Source organism: Rattus norvegicus, chromosome 13 (genome assembly GCF_036323735.1).
Source record: "Rattus norvegicus strain BN/NHsdMcwi chromosome 13, GRCr8, whole genome shotgun sequence".
In the NCBI taxonomy this organism is placed as follows: domain Eukaryota; kingdom Metazoa; phylum Chordata; class Mammalia; order Rodentia; family Muridae; genus Rattus; species Rattus norvegicus.
Genome location: NC_086031.1, coordinates 105,283,853 through 105,301,055, shown reverse-complemented (window position 1 = coordinate 105,301,055; position 17,203 = coordinate 105,283,853). Strand labels below are relative to the sequence as shown.

The following is a 17,203-nucleotide window of genomic DNA, read 5'->3' as shown; positions in this document are numbered from 1 at the left end:
AAGGACACACAGGTTGTCTCTGGCTCCTGGAATCCTTCTTTCTTCCAGCATGTGAAGACTGAACCAAGACCCTCTCCTAACTCCATTTAAGTAACCCAATGGAAGCTGGCAGTTGGTGTCTTTTCCCATCAAAAAGACTAAAGTGTGTCTAGCATGTTAGCAAAATGTTGGTAGCACCCCAAATACTAAGGAAGAGTAACAACTGGGTTAAGTGGTACAACACCCATGAGGTCCCACAAACTATGGCAAGTCAGGGCATTGGTTCCCACTGGGAGGCAGGAGCAGACAGCATCAGGAGGATCGTATGTGGGCTTCTAAACACTGGAGGTGGCTATCCGCTTACGGTGATAGTCCTTAGTATATTTTATCATTTAAATCTATGTCTACCTGTTCTGTGAAACACTGGTATGTATCCTCTGTCTTACAATAAAGTGGGCATAATTTAAAGAAGAAGAAAAAACGAAGGTAATATATTATCCAGAGGGATAAGCAAAAGAACAGGCCCGAAGGTTGCAAGAATATAAAACCAAAACTGTATCTTAAAATCATGTATATAGTAAAAGAAAAAAAATAAACCATAAAAATAACTCAAAATACTGACAGTGTTGGGATTATACATACTTTTTTTCTTTTGCCTTTCCCCTAATTCTCATAATGGTAAAAATTCTTGTAAGAGGCGTTTGCTTTTGTTTTAGAGACAGAATCTTGCTGTGCAGCCCAGGCTGGGCTCCAGCTGCTGTGCCTTCCAGGTGGCCTCAAACGTTCATGTTCTCATCTTCACTCCACAAGCATGCAGGACATGTCCAGCCAGATACCTGTCAGTGTGATTTTTTTTTAAACCTATTTTCGACTCACCTCCATCATATCATCTGATACTTATAGCAATGATTTGCGGGGAAATAGTGTTAAATAATCTCATTTCGTGGATTGACAAGCTAAGGTAGTACATTTATGACTTGCACAGCCATCCCGTTGCTGGAGGTCAACCAGTGGGCAGGTCTCAGACCTACTATGTCCTGTAACACCCGGGCTTCTCGGACCTCATCTCAGATTTCTGGGGCCCTAGGATCTCCTCTCTGAAGGAGGGGACAGCTGCTACCTAGCTTTGGCCCTGTGGTCTATAGTGGATGTCTATATACAAGATGTCCTCAAAAGATCCAGTCCCTGCCTTGGGTAAGCCCCTCTGTGACTGGGTACCCACATGAGTTAGTGTTTGGAAGTGTTGAGAGGGAAGCGGGGAAATAGAGGACAGGCTATGGTGTCCTAGAATCTGACCTGACAACGCTTCTCAGCTTAGTGTCCAGAGAAATGACTGCAAAATGGGTTAGTCACTGGCTCATACAACAGCTTTCCCCAGAGCGGCCTCTTGGCTCTAAGAAATCTACAGGGCAGTTGGGTGGTTTGGGAAAGAGAGTATCCATTTCAGGCCCCCCTCAGTCCAACTCAGGGTCCTCTACAACAATACAATGGAAACCCTGGGAAGAGGACCTGCCCTTCTCAAGATAACAAAGGCAGAACCAGAGGAGCACTGGAATCCCCAGCCCAGCCCAGGTTTGCCGCCAGCATCCGGCACCTAGAAATCCAGCGTCTGATTAGTTGCTGTGGATGGAGAACAAGGTTTACTCCTGTTGCTTTTTTCTGGGAAGCCCACCTCATGACTGTTACTCTGGGTATTTCAGATTCTCAATGGTGAAGGGGACAGAGACTATCCTAGAAAGCCTTCCTGATCTACAGTTCTAGACACCATTACTGAAGACTCCTTTGTAAGGCATGAGGGTCTACTGTTGGTACACCCTTTTCAGTGTGGGAGAAGGCTTAAACCTGGGGATAAAACCAGAGGATGGAGCTAGGGGGCCATGGCCACTGAGTGCTGCATTCACAAACCAATCAAGGGTCTTCCTTACTTGAGTGTCCACTGTGTGCTGTTTTCTTTCCCTGAGGAGGTAAGGATGTACTTTTAGAGACTTACATTAGCAATTCTCACAATTGGCTTGGCCGAGAGCATGGATTCGGGAGAAATCCACCCGATTCTCTTTCCAAGGTCAAGACCTGTGCACAGAGAGGCCATCGGTCAGCTCAAGCTTCCCCGGAAGCCTTAACTGTTTCTAGAGTTCTCTGAGCAAATACAGCCTCGGAGTCTGAAGAACAGAGTCAAAGAGGCACAGGAATCTAACAGGACGGCCCTCTGAATTGCAAAAACCTTTAAATATCTCTGAACTTTCTTTTTTCCTTTTTTGCTTTTGGCTCCCTGTAATGTTTTTGTGTTTAGTTTTGGTTGCCACGAGGGGACTGTTTTTAGCTGCCTGGTTCCTTCTCCTCCCCTTTTAATTTTCCCACTTCCTTTGGTACATGCTTCAGCATGAAGTCTCCTGTTCTTATCTCACTCAGCAAAACAGACCAGCGCTGATCTGCAGGCGGGCTCCCCGGGCGGTTCATTCAAGTTTCTGCTTAACCCTCTTTGACTGGGGATTAACCCCTGAAATCCCGTTAGCCAGGGGCTTCCTGCTCCGGCTGGACAGGCGTTCTTTTGCCTTTGTGTCGGGCAGCGATTTGGGCGCTGGGAATGTTTCTTGCCCCTCTGCGTGGCGCTACCCGTGCGTATGGGCGACTGCGCACGCTGCACACTGGGGGCATTAAGTCAGGGTAAAGTGGGAGGCGAGGAGACTCAGATGTTGACAACTTCCTTTGGTCCAGACCTTGGGGCTCTTCCTTCCCGTTTTTTCCTCAGGCGCTTTATGATTCTCTTGGGAGCCTAGGGGACTGAGTCCGGCAGAAAGTGACTTTTGTTTGCCTAGGATAGGCGGTTCATCCAACCTATAGGGGGTGGGGGTGGGCAGACTTCTCCCTGGAGAATCTTATCGCTTTTAGGGTTTCAGTAAGAGGGAGGGGATGATGTCGGACTCGGAGCTCTGTAAACAACTAAGAGTTTCTATCTAGGTGCGACGTGGTGACTGAAAGCTAAAGATTAGAACAGCAGGGAGACGGGCGTGGGGGAGGGCACCACGGTCATGACCAGATGCCCACAAAGCTCTGCGGACTTCTGTCCACGTTACTCTTCACGGTTCTGAGGGAACTGCTGGCCTTGCTGCTTGGGTTCTCAAGGCTGTCCACTTGAAGACAGGACCCACTTCCATAAATCTGGCTCGAGTATTAGCAGAACTCCGGTTTAATCCGTAAGACAATAAGGATTTCTGTAGAGGTTCCCAGAGGCTTGGGGGCAGGGTTCGTGTGCCCCCCCCCATCTCCCTGTTACACTGGATAGTGGTGTTTATTTATTTACTCCAGGGCAGCCTGTTAAAGAGATGGGGCAGGTACGAGGAGATCCCAAACAACTTTCATTTCTAGGCACCTGGCATTCTTCGGGGTTGTGCCGACACGCCCCGGGTTTACCTTAGGGCAGGTCGGCTGGAGGGCGGGCGGTGGAGGTGTGGAGCAGGGTGTGGGCGTGGGAGATGGAGGGTGGGGCCCCGAGAGCGTTACCAAGGCAAAAACCAAAGCAAAACATTTGCCTGGCGCTTCCCGCGCGACGCTGCTGCAATCCCGTCAGATCCTGGCAGGATCAAAGGGAATCCCGGGGATGGAACCACCCCAGGCTTCCAGCGAGGACAAGGACAGAGAGATTCCGGGGCCCTGGATGGAGGGCAGGGGCCTGTGAAGGTCGAGAGTCGGCCTTGGACTGAAGGAACCCGGGTGCAGAGAACTTGATTTTGCCCGAAGTGTCTGTCTCTGGGTACGGCGTAATACCGTGTGCGACCTTTTCCGTAACCGTCCGGGTGGCAGGTGCTATGGGGCAGCAGCACGGAACAATTCTGCGTCTCACCCTAAACTACCACCCTGTGACCTTCTGATCGCCTTCCTCTCAAAGGCAGGTGTTAGCAGGTGCCTCTGCCTTTACACCTCGGCGTCCAGCCCGGTGTGCGCCTACGAACGCCTCCCAGGCAGGTGCGCGACTACTGGGCCGCAGCCGTGTGCAGGTCTAACCCTTGATGAGCTATGGGGACCAGTCCGGGGTCTTGCGCTCAGCCCAGACCGTCGGAATCACTGGATCAGAATCGGGAAACTATTTTCGAGGTTCAAACCCAGGTCTGCTGAGGTCTTGGCCTGAAATCGAGCCGTACGCGCCCAGCCTTCCCAGCCACCAGATTAGGGAACAGAGGGCCCGGTGTTCCGGCTTTAAGCGGTGCGTGCTCAGTCCCCGCCACCGGGTCCCTAGCACAGCCCTCTGTTCCTGCATACAGACACTCGAAACCTGGAGACGGTTTTTCTCTAAGTATTTCCCGACGTCCAGGCGGACCCCCACCCCCGCCCAGGCTGGGCGCGTAGAGATCAAAGCGTCCTCTTTCCCGGACTGGCCGAGCCGCCTTTTTCCAGCCCCTTCTTATCCCTGCGCTAGGTGGCCTCTGATCTCTCCAAATCTTTCCCCTTTCTAAGCTCTTGCTTTCGCGGAGAATTCCCTGTTCATTTAAAAACGTTTTGTGGTTGTTATTAAAAACAAAAATGAGCTGACAGCGACCGGTCACTGACACCTTGGGTTCCTGGCGGGTTCTGGGGCCCCTGCGTGTGCACGGCCAGGGCGTGGGAGCACGAAGCCGCCGAATGTCTACGTTAACCCACAGCTGTGAGCGGGGGCCCGCGGCAGCGGAGGTCACAGGGGCCGGTAACCGTGTGGATTCACCGGAGTGTAACTTTGGGTACCTCCTTCACGCGGGATATCGTCTCCGCTACCCCTTCCCCGCCTCCTCCTTAGGCTAGGCCGCTGGCCAGAGAAGGCGCCTTTTCCTGAAGTTTTAGAAAAATGACCACGCATTTTAGAGAAAGGTCGTGCCCGCTTCCCAGCCTCACCTAGTCTGGGCCACTGCCAGGACCCGCCTCCCAGCACCCCTCCCCCACCCCCATCCCAACCTAGCGGAGGGAGAGATGCCAGGGCGGTGGAGTCATGCCGCTGGCTTGGGCACCATTGGCTCATGCCTGGAACACGCAGCGGCGAATACGCACATCTGGCGGTGCGCCCGGGCGGCTCCCGGCCTGATATGGAGATAGAGGGCGGGCGGGTGTGTGTGTCCCGGGCGTGCGAGGCGCGTAGGACGCGCTGTGACCGCCCCTTCTCGCACTTGCATCACCAAGTCCGCGGTCTCCACCCACCTTTTGCCCCGCCCTCGTCCCTCCTTCACCCCTCCTCTGGCCAGTTCTCCCTGGAAGCTATTAATAGCATTACGTCAGCCTGGGATTGGTAACCAGGAGTTAAGCGGGCTCCCTGCCAGCGCGAGGGCTTTAAAAGGGGTGATGCAACGCGCTCCCAGTCACAGTCTCACTCAGCGAGACGCGCGGTGCACGGTGCTTCCCCGGCGGAGCCGACCGACCAACCCGCGCTCCGGCAGAGTCCTTGGCGCTCGCCTGCCGGCGGGACAGACAGCCCGCCTCTAGCCGCTCTCTGGACCCTGGCCGCCCCGAGCGAAGACTGGAGGTGAGCATTAGAACCACGCCGAGGAGCGCTGCCCTCCCCACCCTAAGTTCCCCTCTGGTGACCATCCCCCGGACCCTTGTGCCACTGGGGACCCGAGCCCTAGTTTCCGCACCACAGTCGCTCGGCTGAGCTGTTCTTCTCCGCCGCCGCTCCCGGCTGGGGAAAAGTTTCTGGTAAAGTGAAAGAACGAACTTTCTCTTTTGACTTGAGGCGTGAAAGATGCCCTGGGAGGAGATCGCGCGCTCTCAGCTCGCAACTAGGAGAGGTCCTCTGGGTGGGTGGTGGGTGCTGGTGCGCGGGGGTGACCCACACTCTGGGGGTCGCGGTCCTCTCCTCCGTCCATCACTTTGTGTCTGGGCTCTGGAGTAGGAGTGGGTCCCTCCTGAGTCCGCGGAGAGGTGTGGTGGCCCTGGCTTGTGGAAGCGCTGCTCCGGGTACGGAGCTAAATGAATGGAGAAGGAACACTCGGTCGGAGGTCCGCACAGCCGCAGGAGGTCGCCTTGCGCTCCGCGGAGCAGAGCTCCGGGCCGCAGGATCTCGTAGAGGGCTGGGAGCGAAAGTGAGTCGGGATAAGTTTGGAGGCGGCGAGCGCTGGTGTGGCGCTGTCCCGGGGCTGAAGGCAGAGAGGTCTCCGCACCCGCTAACTTCGGTCGGCTGGGCTTGAGACGTCACTTCCAGCCTCATTCGCTGTTGTGAATTGCTGTGCTCTGGCTGACTTTTAACTGGTCCTTGGATTTCTTGGTGTATTCGAAGTGAGCCGAAGAAATCGGATCAAGCGGGTGGAGGGACCAGGGTGTGGGACCACTTGTACTTGTTGGAGGGAGGGGTCCGGGAGGAGTTGTCTTGTGACAGGGTCTCACTCTGTAATCCAGACTGCTCGTAAACTCCGGGCAATCCTCCTGCCTCAGCATCCCAAGTGCTGAAATTACAGGCCACTATGCCTGACACCTCTCTGCCTGTGTGGGAGCCTGCGCTGCGTGGTTCAGATAGCCAGGTTTTGACAGATTTGTTTCTCGAGTGAAATAATTGAAATAAAAGGAGTCGGGGTGGGGGGAATGCTGAGTGAGGGGGCTCCCCACCCAGCTCTCCTAACGGGTCTCTGAGACAGGGCAGGAATGGGGGCTTCTCCTGCATCTCTGTCTCCTAACTCTCTCCCATTGGGTTGCTTCCCTGCTCCCACCCCATTCTCATTCCCAACTCCCATTTCTGTGTTTTCCTCCTAGCCATTTTATTTTCTTTGATTTCATCACACCAGCTTTCTTATAAACTAAAGGAGTTGCCAAGTCCAATAATTTAAAACGTTTATTCTCCCCTCCCCTGGTTCCACTTTTTTGAGACAAGGTCTCCCCGTGTAACCTGGTCTTACTTTGAGCTTACGGAGATCTTCCAGCTCCAGTCCCCAAGTGCTGAGAAGAAGAGAGCACATGTTTTGCATGTTGCGTTTACTATGGGATAGTGTTACCACACACAGGCTCTTGCTTGGGGGTGGGGCTGAGGCTGGGGTGGGGGTTACTGTTGCTTCTATCTGGAGGGTTCAGAGGCTGCTGACCAGGTGTCCAGAGTGAAGAAGACATCGCCCAGCATCTGTGGCTATCTAAATCCCTTCTCAGGCACACCCGTTTCTTGTAGCCATTCTGTCAGAGCCTCTTCTATGACGGGGTTGGGGGGGGGGTGCAGGACTCTTCAGCCCATAGTTGCCTACCTGGCTGGCAGCTCTGTCCATGATTGCTTACTTGGTTGATCTGTTGAACTGCTGGGTCCTTGTGGTAGTGCAAATCGAGCAAGGGGTGGGTGTGAGCAGCTTGGCTGGACCGGACCACACCCATCTCTGTGAGTTTAGACAAGTGCTACCCCTTCCAGGACCTCAGTTTACTCAATGACAAAATGGGGATTTGATCCAGATAATTCTATGTTCCAGGAGTCTGTGATTCCTTAAGGAACTGGCAACCGGGGGTTCCCCATCACAGGAGGAGGGACATAGTCAGGAAGCCACAGAAACTTCAGGAGAGAAATGGTTTTCTATGTGAGAACTCTCAGTCTCTGTCAATCCAACTATAGTGGAGGAGTGCTGATGTCAGCAAATGGGGTGTAATTCGCCCTGTGTCTTGGGAACTCAGGGGTCAACCACCAGCTTGAAATTCTTGATAGTTCCAGTCAATTCCTGATCAATAGAATTAAACCGAACTGAACTTAATCAGGTTCCCTGAGGGGCTGGGGGGAGGTGGAGTCAGAATGGACATGTGAATACTGATTTTCTAATGTTTGTGCATGTGATGTGTTGTCCCCCCCCCACACACACACACAACCCTGGGAGGGAATTGGCAACCTTGATCACAATTTTCAGATAGGAACTAAGGTCAGAAAGCATCCAGCTCGTAAATGGATGCTCAACTAGTGGGGACCAGAGATAGAACTGGAGAATACTGTCTCATCCCACCCTGAAGCAGCCTCTGCCTCCAGCCTTCAAACAGGAAAAAGAACAGGATGTGGAGTTAGGAAGGCAGCTACTGATTCCCCAGTACTACAGGACGGTTTGCAGACAGCTGGGTGGAAGGAAGTGGAAATCAAAAGTGAAAATTCAGAGCCATCATAAGCTACTTGGAGATAAAAATCTAGGAGCCGAATTTCCAGCTAAATAAGGGAAGTTTCATTTTCTTGAAAATGACGAAATTGCCAACCGTATGTGACATAATTTCTGATTGGTAGTGATGAAACAGAAGTGGAATCTGGAAGCAAATCTGGAAGAGAGTTTTATCATCAGTGCAGAAAGTTAAGTCAGCTCATTCCCAAACCCCCAAACACTCCCTTCTCTGGGGCCTCAGCTTCTGGAATCAAGCTGAAGTTTTAAACTTTCTTTCCCTGGAGGGACACAGCCTGACTTCTAGTCTGACTCTCTGGAGAACTCTGTGCAAGACAAACCAGGAAGGACAAGAGCCCAGATCTTGCAGAGTATGCCCCACGATGATGGGAAAAGTTTTCTTAATGGCTTTTACAATGCAATTGTGTCCCCAAGTGAGCCCCACCCCCCCCCCCCAGCTTTTCACAAAAACATTCCACACCACCACCACCGACATTCCTCGGTTTCTTCCTGAATTTACACTAAGAATGTTGTTGGGGGAAGTCCGAAACAGCAGACTTTAACCTCAAAGGGCTCATTAATAAACGTAACTGGGTGGCTAAAAGGGACATGCTCAACTGCTATGGCTCAAACCAGTTAAGTATAGATGAACTATTCAGTCCTACAGATTGGACGGCCAGGCCAGTGGCAGCTCTGATCTGTTTTCCAGTAAAATGGGGAAGGAGAGTGTGTGTATGGGAGGACGCTGAGCCCCTGACTTCAGAAGTCAAAGAAACAGCATCCCTCAGCCACAAGGTTAAGAGACATTCAGTCCTTGCTCCCGTCTGGGAGAGCATTGAATATACATTTCTCCAGTTCTTTTGACTCTGCAATCACTACCCTGGAATTTCTGCCTCCACCGGGGGCATTAATCTCCAGGGAAAAGCAATCCTGAGGAAGGGCTCCTAACATCATAGAAGGTGAGCAGACCCCAGGGAGTCTCCGAGGGAGAGCAGCCATCCTTCCGTGGGAGTTCCTGGGAGACCCAGTGTAGTTCCTGGTCTAGGCATTTCAAGGCATTTCTTGTATTATTTCCCAAGCTGCTCACCACTCTTGGGGAATTAGGGAACTCATTACCAGCCGTCCTTTGCAGAGGAGAAAGCCACTGGGGTACTGTCACAACACATAACTGAGTGGTCCTCAAACCTCGATTTAAAAAAATAGATTCTGGTGTGGAGATTTCATGGATAAAATGGCTCGTTTAAACTTAGCTCTCTCCGGTGTAGGCAGTAGCTGAGTGTGGACCTGATACACAGAGCAGAGCTCAAAGTTCCCTGGGAGTCTTTGCTCCCCGCCACTGTTTCTGCTTTAGATCCCCCACCTGCTCCTCCTCACCCCCAACTTTTGCTGGTTTTGTTTGTTTTGTTCAAGAAAGTATTAACATTTGGGTTTGCTGTGTATAAATAAAGGCTGTGAGTTCTGAAACCACGCAAAACAAATCCCAGTGCCCCGTACTATATCCCACGATAATGTGATCTGTCTAAATCTCAGTTAATTCCTGTCTAAAATGAAGCTAGTTTTTACAATACTAGCCATTAAAACTCACAAGCCTCAAGGGAAACAAGGTAGATAGATTTCTCCTTAAATGTTAGAGATTTGCCAAAAGGCTCCCTGCCCTCTGGGACTTGGCCGATGACCGGTATAGCCGGTGCTGCTTCAGGAAGAAGCCGGTGGGGGTCACTGGGACAGCAAGCCCACACCTGAGATAGGCACCAGAACATTCTTTTAGATCCCTTGGTTCTCCCCTGTCGCCCCTGTGGGTTCGCCGACCTGAAGAGGGATGAGGCGTTTGCTGTAGCCGCCTCAGCTCCACTCTGTATGCAGTTGTCTAACTGGTCAACAGGCTTCGTGGGCCAGTGGTTTGCTGCCTTTTTCAGCCAATTTCCATATGGTGACTGAGTCCCACAGGGCCACATTACCTGCTCCTTCATGGACCAGGGCCATCCTAGGTCCCCCTCTGCCCATGTCCCAAGCCTCGCTCCTTGTACCTCAGAGCTAAACAACACCCTTATAAATCCAGAACGTTGGCTCCTGGCTTTCGCCTGCCGAGGTCCTTTGCTTTGCCAGCCTTCTCGTTAAGAAGGGCTCCGTGTTCCTGCATGACCTGAGTTACCACCGTCACCACTCCTTGCCAAGGACTGGGGCAAAGTAACACACCCCACTCCTCTTACCTTCTTCATTCCCAGTGGTGGACTCAGCTTCCTCCAGGAGAAAGCTCTGTCATGAAGTTGTTGAATTCAAGGCCCCAGCTTCCGTCTGCGTTCAGGAGTCTTTCCATTTCTTTTTGAAAAGGAGACTGAACATGGGATCAGAGAAGGCGCTGGTCTTGGTTTTTTAATGCTTTTTTCTTTTATGACTGAGGCCACATTTGCATATTCTGTGTCCCAGCCACAGAAGATCCCAAGAAGACAATCCCCCTGAGCTTAGCTGAGTCTCTGAGCTGTGTGGTTTTTTTTTTTTTTTTTTTTTAGTATTTTATTTATTTAATGTATATGAGTACACTGTAGTTGTCTTCAGATACACCAGAATCCATCGGGTGGTTGTAAGCCACCATGTGGTTGCTGGGATATGAACTCAGGACCTCTGGAAGAGCAGTCAGTGCTCTTAACCACTGAGACATCTCTCCAGCCCCCTGAGCTGTGTGTTTTAAGGATCTGTTTTACTCACAGTGAGGATAGCATAACATTTTTTTTTTTGATGGTCCACTGAATTTACTTAGTGTTGCTTACACAGTGATGGGGTTAGTCATTGGCACATGGGTAACTTAACTACTGAAGAAGTGACCCCTTTAACCGGCAGGGTTCACTGCTAATAGCTCCTGGGTTAGGGTTGGGACCTCATGCCCTCCCTCCTCTGCAGGTCCTGTGCAGGTAACCAGAGCTGCTATGAGTTCATGAGAGGAACAGCTATGTCGTGTCCGGAGAATAACATTTCCCAGGGCTCTCCTGTCCTCCTGCGTTTACCTCCTTGTAGCCCTGGTGTTGTCCCCTGAGTGTGTGTAGGGGTGCTGTTTAGGATGGCACACTGAACAGCCACTTACTCTCAGCCCAGTTACCCCATAAACTGCTGTCTGTTGCAAAAAGACGCTGACCAAGGTTAAGGGTACCGCCAATCTATAGGTCAGAGCATAGATATTTAGGAGACAGCTTGACAACACACCCATTTAGCAAAGCAACACTAATATGTTCTCCTGTAATATTTCCTGTAATTTCTCCAGTCATGGGCAAGGGGTGGTCACGAAATGGAAATAAACCAGAAGCCCCAGGGCTGATGGGACTTGTAGGCTGTATTTCGGCGTGGTCGGATCCCATGCCCCAGGACCCCTGATGCAGTTTGGGCTTAATTTTTTTCTTTCAGCAAAATGATGCTTCAACATCCAGGCCAGGTCTCTGCCTCAGAAGTCAGCGCGACCGCCATCGTCCCCTGCCTCTCACCTCCTGGGTCACTGGTGTTTGAGGATTTTGCTAACCTGACACCTTTTGTCAAGGAAGAGCTGAGATTCGCCATCCAGAACAAGCACCTTTGCCATCGGATGTCCTCTGCGCTGGAGTCAGTCACCATCAACAACAGACCTCTGGAGATGTCAGTCACCAAGTCTGAGGTGGGTTCTGCCATCACGTGACCATTCCTTCAGCACATGCTTATCACACACTCTCTACATTCCAGCACATTCAGGAGGCTTAGCCTTGGGGATAAGAATCAACCAAAGCTCTGCCCTCTGGGAGCTTAAAGTCTATTGTCTAAAGATAATGGAGTAAAGCCTAGAATTCGTGCATGAGCAGGTATAGCACGCACCTGTGTGTACATGTGCGTGTGCGTGTGTGTGTGCGTGTGTGTGTGTATGTGTGTGTGCGCGTGTGTGTGCCTGTGTGTGTGCCTGTGTGTGTGCGTGCGTGCGTGCGTGCGTGAAAAGAAGCTGAAACAGGAAGGTCAAGAGAGTGATGAGTTTGAGGGCAATCTGAGGTACATATCAAGACTCTTTAAAAAAGAGAGAGAGAGAAAGCTGGTAAATAAATAGCTTGAGAAGCAGGTAGAGAGACTCAGCAGTTAACAGCACTTGCTGCTCCTGCAAAGGACACAGGTTCAATTCCCAGTACCCACGTGGTGGCTCACAGCTATCTGTACCTCCAGTTTCAGGGAATCCAACATCTTCTGCAGGCAACTGCATAAACATGTCACAAGCGCATAAATGCAGGTCGACACTCATGCGTGCAGAATAAAAACTAAGTCTCTTTTAAAACAACAAAAGGGAGACAGAAGCAGGCAACCGCACAAATGCAGACGCATAGGCTCGTGCGCGTACAATAAAACTCGGTTTTTAAAGAGGAGAAAAGGGTTCTGAGATTAGCTAGGGGTGAAATTTTCATTTTAGATTAGGAGACCAAGGAAAGCTTCCCTGGTCATGGCCTGTTAGCTAAGACTTGAGGAGAGGGAGTTGTGTGGGAAGTGTTCTCCATTTAGGAGGAGAATGTGAATTGGGGCAGGTCACACAGAAGCTGCTGCATTGAGGGTAGAAGTCACTGGAAGGCTTTTGGACAGAGAACTAGTTGATCTGACACATGTTTATGGGATTCCCTGAACACTGTCTTGAGTGACTACTAAATGAGTAAACTGGAGAAGTATGCACAGAAATGAAACTGAGACCAAGCACTTACACAGGGGAAGCCAGGTAGGCTAGTGCTAGAAGGTTGCTGGCTTCTGGATGTGAATCTAGGGCAAGGCTGCCTGACCTATGACTATGTTTGTGTCTAGTCCTTTTGCTATATGACTTGGTACTGTAGAAGGACATGTGGGACAAAAGCAGAACCTGTGTCCTTGGACGATGTCAAACAGGCAGGCACCAGATATGAGCTGGGAGTCCTGGGCCAGAGATCCAGGGCTGGAAAACATCTGACTATGGATGGTGCTTGAAGCTCTGAGTTTGGTGAAGCCACCGTCTGTGCAGAGACTTTCTAAAGAAGCGAGGAATATGGTGGCGATTTTCATCACCCAATGATTCCAAGGACCAGGAGGTTAGCCCTAACTTTCCTGGCAACAATGCTCACAGATTTGGTACCCCATGTGTTTGCTCTGCGTTCACATATGCTCACACACATGCACTGTTCTGTGTTGAGAAACCTTTCCATAAGACACCTGGAGTAACAGACATGGTTACTGAGTGGTGGTTGCTGGTAACTATGGTTACTGAGTGTCAGTTGCTTGTAACTATGTTGTCTCAAGAGCATCAGAGGTGAACATTTGTAACTTTGCTAGCCTTTCCTGGTCAGGGTTATTTTAAGTTTACTTAATGGGTATGATTGCAGCCGTGGGGCAAGGAGTACAACTAGCTCAAAAGATGTGAGTTTGAAAGGAACTTGAGGACTGGGGTTGCTGGTCAGTGGTAGTATTGGTCGATGGGACTGACATTTGCGGAAGATCTGAGGGGAACCCTGCTCATAGCATTTGGCAGATGAGGATGGACTATTTATGATGCTGTTGCCATGGATGCCATTAGGGGCATTAGCTGTGATTCCAGCTAGCTCAGAGGAGGTCAGAGAGGGTACCACTAAACAGTCATGGGTATCAAGTCCAATACTGGAGAGTGTAGGCCAGAGCCTGGGACATTCTGGGAGATATTTTTTTCTTCTAATGATATAGTTTGAAATAAGATACAGTAGTAGGGAGTTTGTGTGAGTGAGTGTGTCTCTGTATATATGTGTGTCTGTGTGTGTGTATATCTCTGTGTGTATCTGTGTCTCTGTATGTATGTGTGTCTGTATGTCTTTATATGTATCTCTGTGTGTGTCTGTGTCATATCTGTGTGTCTGTATCTGTGTCTGTATGTGTGTGTGTCTGTGTATCTCTGTATGTGTTTGTGTCTATGTGTGTGTCTCTGTGTGTGTGTGTGTGTGTGTGTGTGTGTGTGTGTGTGTGTGTGTGTATGATTTTTATATTTTTCTGGGACTGTGGCCCTGAGGCATGAAGGATAGAAATTCAGGGTTAGATTCTTTGGGCTTTGCCTCCCTAGATTGTAAGACCTCCATCTCAGTCCATCGTGTCTTCTGATTCAAAAGCATGGGAAAAGGTCAGGAGTGGGTCAGTCATGGCATCCCAAAGCTGGCAGGGTCTGACACTGGGCAGACCTCAGGAAGGTTCATCCCAGATGTACTTTAGCAGAGTACATGGCTGGGTGAGCTCACTGCACATTGGTCCATAGACGGTCAGGATCAGAGTGAACATCCATGGAGGAGCATAGTCCCCAAAGTTGAACATGGCTCTGTCCTCTGAGTGCCCCAGACTTCTGTGACTCAGGAGGCGGCACAGGAAGTCAGTATGATGTGTTGGCTGAATCAATGGGTGGTTCAGGACTCTACCCACCAGTAGCATCCAGCTGTGGGCTTATTCATACCATTTGCTACTAATAATGTTCTCAAGTCCCTCTTCTCCAGGAGCTCACTGGCCTCATGGGAAGGGCGTACCATGATGCTCCTGGTAAAAACACAGATGTAATTTTTCTGTAACTGTGGTCAAATGGTTGACAGAAGCCACTGGAAGAGGTTTGTTTTGGCTCACACAGTTGAGGAGATACAATCCATCCTGCAGGGAAGACAGAGCAGCCAGAGTGGCTCCATGCCCAGTGGTGAGGGCTCGTGTCCAGTGGTGAGGGCTGGTGCTCAGTGGTGAGGGCTGGTGATTGATGGAGGGCTTGTGTCAGTGGTGAGGGCTTGTGTCAGTGGTGAGGGTTTGTGTCCAGTGGTGAGGGCTTGTGCTCAGTGGTGAGGGCTTGTGTCAGTGGTGAGGGTTTGTGTCCAGTGGTGAGGGCTTGTGCTCAGTGGTGAGGGCTTGTGTCAGTGGTGAGGGTTTGTGTCCAGTGGTGAGGGCTTGTGTCCAGTGGTGAGGGCTGGTGCTCAGTGGTGAGGGCTGGTGCTTGATGGAGGGCTTGTGTCAGTGGTGAGGGTTTGTGTCCAGTGGTGAGGGCTTGTGTCCAGTGGTGAGGGCTGGTGCTCAGTGGTGAGGGCTTGTGTCCAGTGGTGAGGGCTGGTGCTCAGGTAAGGGCTTATGCCCGGTGGTGAGGGCCTGTATACATCTTTTTAGCTCAAGAAGCAAAGCTCAGATAGATAAAGTAGGCTTGGAGTTCAAACCCTCCAACACCCATTTTATGCCACAATCCACCCTTGTCAGTCATGTTTCCCACCCCAAAGGTTCCACAACCTCCTCAAACAGCACCGCTCTCAGGAGAGTGTGGCTAAGGGGCAATGTGGTCATTTCTGATTCTAGCTTCAGTGGTTAATTAATTCAGTGGTTATTAATTTAAAATTCAAATTCTTGTTTCAAAGTGCAAATGCATTTTAAAGGCAGGTCTTGTGTCTTTAAAGCAGACTTTAATTTACTAATTTCAAATATAATTCCATTTTACTGAACAGGACTTAGATTTTGTTACTCACATGTGTGAATGCACATGCGTGTGACGGGAGATCATACAAAACCCTCAGGCCCGAGGCCGGAGAGATGGCGCCGTGGTTAAGAGCACTTCCCGCTCTTCCAGGGGACTGGAGCTCCCAGCATGTGCAATGGGTGGCTCACAGCAGCTGCTGATGATCCAACACTGACTTCTGGTCTCTGAAATCACCATGAATGCACGTGGCAGATATATACACAGACAGCAGATATACAGACACACAAGACCCCACAGCACACAAGACCCCACAGCCTTGGTATTTAAATGTGTGCCTTTCGGATTTTATAGGTGGCCCCTGAAGAAGATGAGAGAAAAAGGAGGCGGCGGGAAAGAAACAAAATTGCTGCTGCCAAGTGTCGAAACAAGAAAAAAGAGAAGACAGAGTGCCTGCAGAAGGTGAGTCCCGCCTGGCCCAACCTCCCCTGAGGGGAGGGAAATGCCAGCTGTAGGCAGAGGGTAGAGCAAAGCTATTAGCAAGGTGGAAGCAGGGGGGGAGGGGGGTGTTGGGGATTTAGCTCAGTGGTAGAGCGCTTGCCTAGCAAGCACAAGGCCCTGAGTTCGGTCCCCAGCTCCGAAGGAAAAAAAAAAAAGCATGGTGGAAGCGATTCTGGAGATGTATATGTGTACACATACATACACACACATGTATAGGCATATGTGTATATATATATCCATTTATATATACATACACATACACACACACACACACACACACACACACACACACACACGGCCAGCAAGCTGGCTCATGAGTAAAGGTCCTTGCAATGCATATGTGGCACCCTAGTTTGACACCCAGAACCCGCTGTGGAAGGAGAGAACTGGTTTCTAAACGTGACCTCTGACCTCCACATGCATGCTGTGGCACAAATCCCCAGCAGTTTCTAGACTTGCGGGTCACACCAGCCTATTTAAAGAGACTTTACTCATCAGTTTTAACAAATACAAACTGCAAAGCCCTGCCACTGCCTTTGGCTCTCAGGAAAAGCTTGCATTAATCTCTTCAAGTTACGGTGCTGAAGTGGTGCTTACAGTGCTCCTCCCTGGATCTGAACCCTCCTCTCTACTCCATGCTTATCCAGCACTGAGCACCCTGGGAGGCTGACACCCCACACCAAGCACCAGGGGTACAGCATGGGTTCACAGGCAAGGCAAGCTACAGAGCCTGGAAGTCTTTGCAGGGGCCATGTCTGCTCTCCCAAGTGTGTGCAGGGCAGCTTCTCAAAGAGATGTAAAAGCCTGGGTTGTCTGCTCGCTACTTCAGGGTCAGTGAAAAAAAACTTGGGCAGCTTTGGTGTTTCTGAGAATACGTCTGTGGACATGGGAGTCTTGGTGAGATCAGAAATTCAAAGACAACTCCACACCACCCGTTTGGGTTCCTCGATAGCTCCCACGATCCTGTGGGGCCCAGATGCCTTCCCCACGGGCAGTGAACTAGAGCAGCTCTCTCTGAGCCCTTGGTGCAGTTCCATCGAGCATGGGCGCCCGGCTCGGTGCTGTCCCTAAGCTTTCTTTCACGTCTCCCAACTTCAGAGCCCTCTACAGGAAACCCTGTACCTTCCACCTTCCACCTAGTTTGGTCCTCCCATCCTTGTGGTAGGACGGTTCTGCTAGCAGGTCTCAGTCTGGGGAGCCCCAAGGATTCCAGGTGGCCCCCCATCTCCCTGCCCCTTGGCTCCCTCCA

The 17,203-nt window shown here is 50.8% G+C and overlaps 1 protein-coding gene across 2 annotated transcripts in view; it reads left to right on the top strand.

Moving 5' to 3' along the window:
* The window catches only part of Atf3 (activating transcription factor 3), a 57,551-nt gene that overhangs the window by 30,598 nt on the left and 9,750 nt on the right, over positions 1–17,203 (top strand). The window contains exons 1-3 of one of the 2 annotated variants that reach the window (NM_012912.2): positions 5,312–5,464; positions 11,439–11,682; positions 15,808–15,915. In NM_012912.2, the coding sequence (NP_037044.1) occupies positions 11,443–11,682; positions 15,808–15,915 (348 nt within the window). In that variant the 5' untranslated portion in view covers positions 5,312–5,464; positions 11,439–11,442. Of the gene's footprint in view, positions 1–5,311; positions 5,465–11,438; positions 11,683–15,807; positions 15,916–17,203 lie in introns of those variants that run through there. The other variant, XM_039090385.2, reaches the window with a different exon arrangement.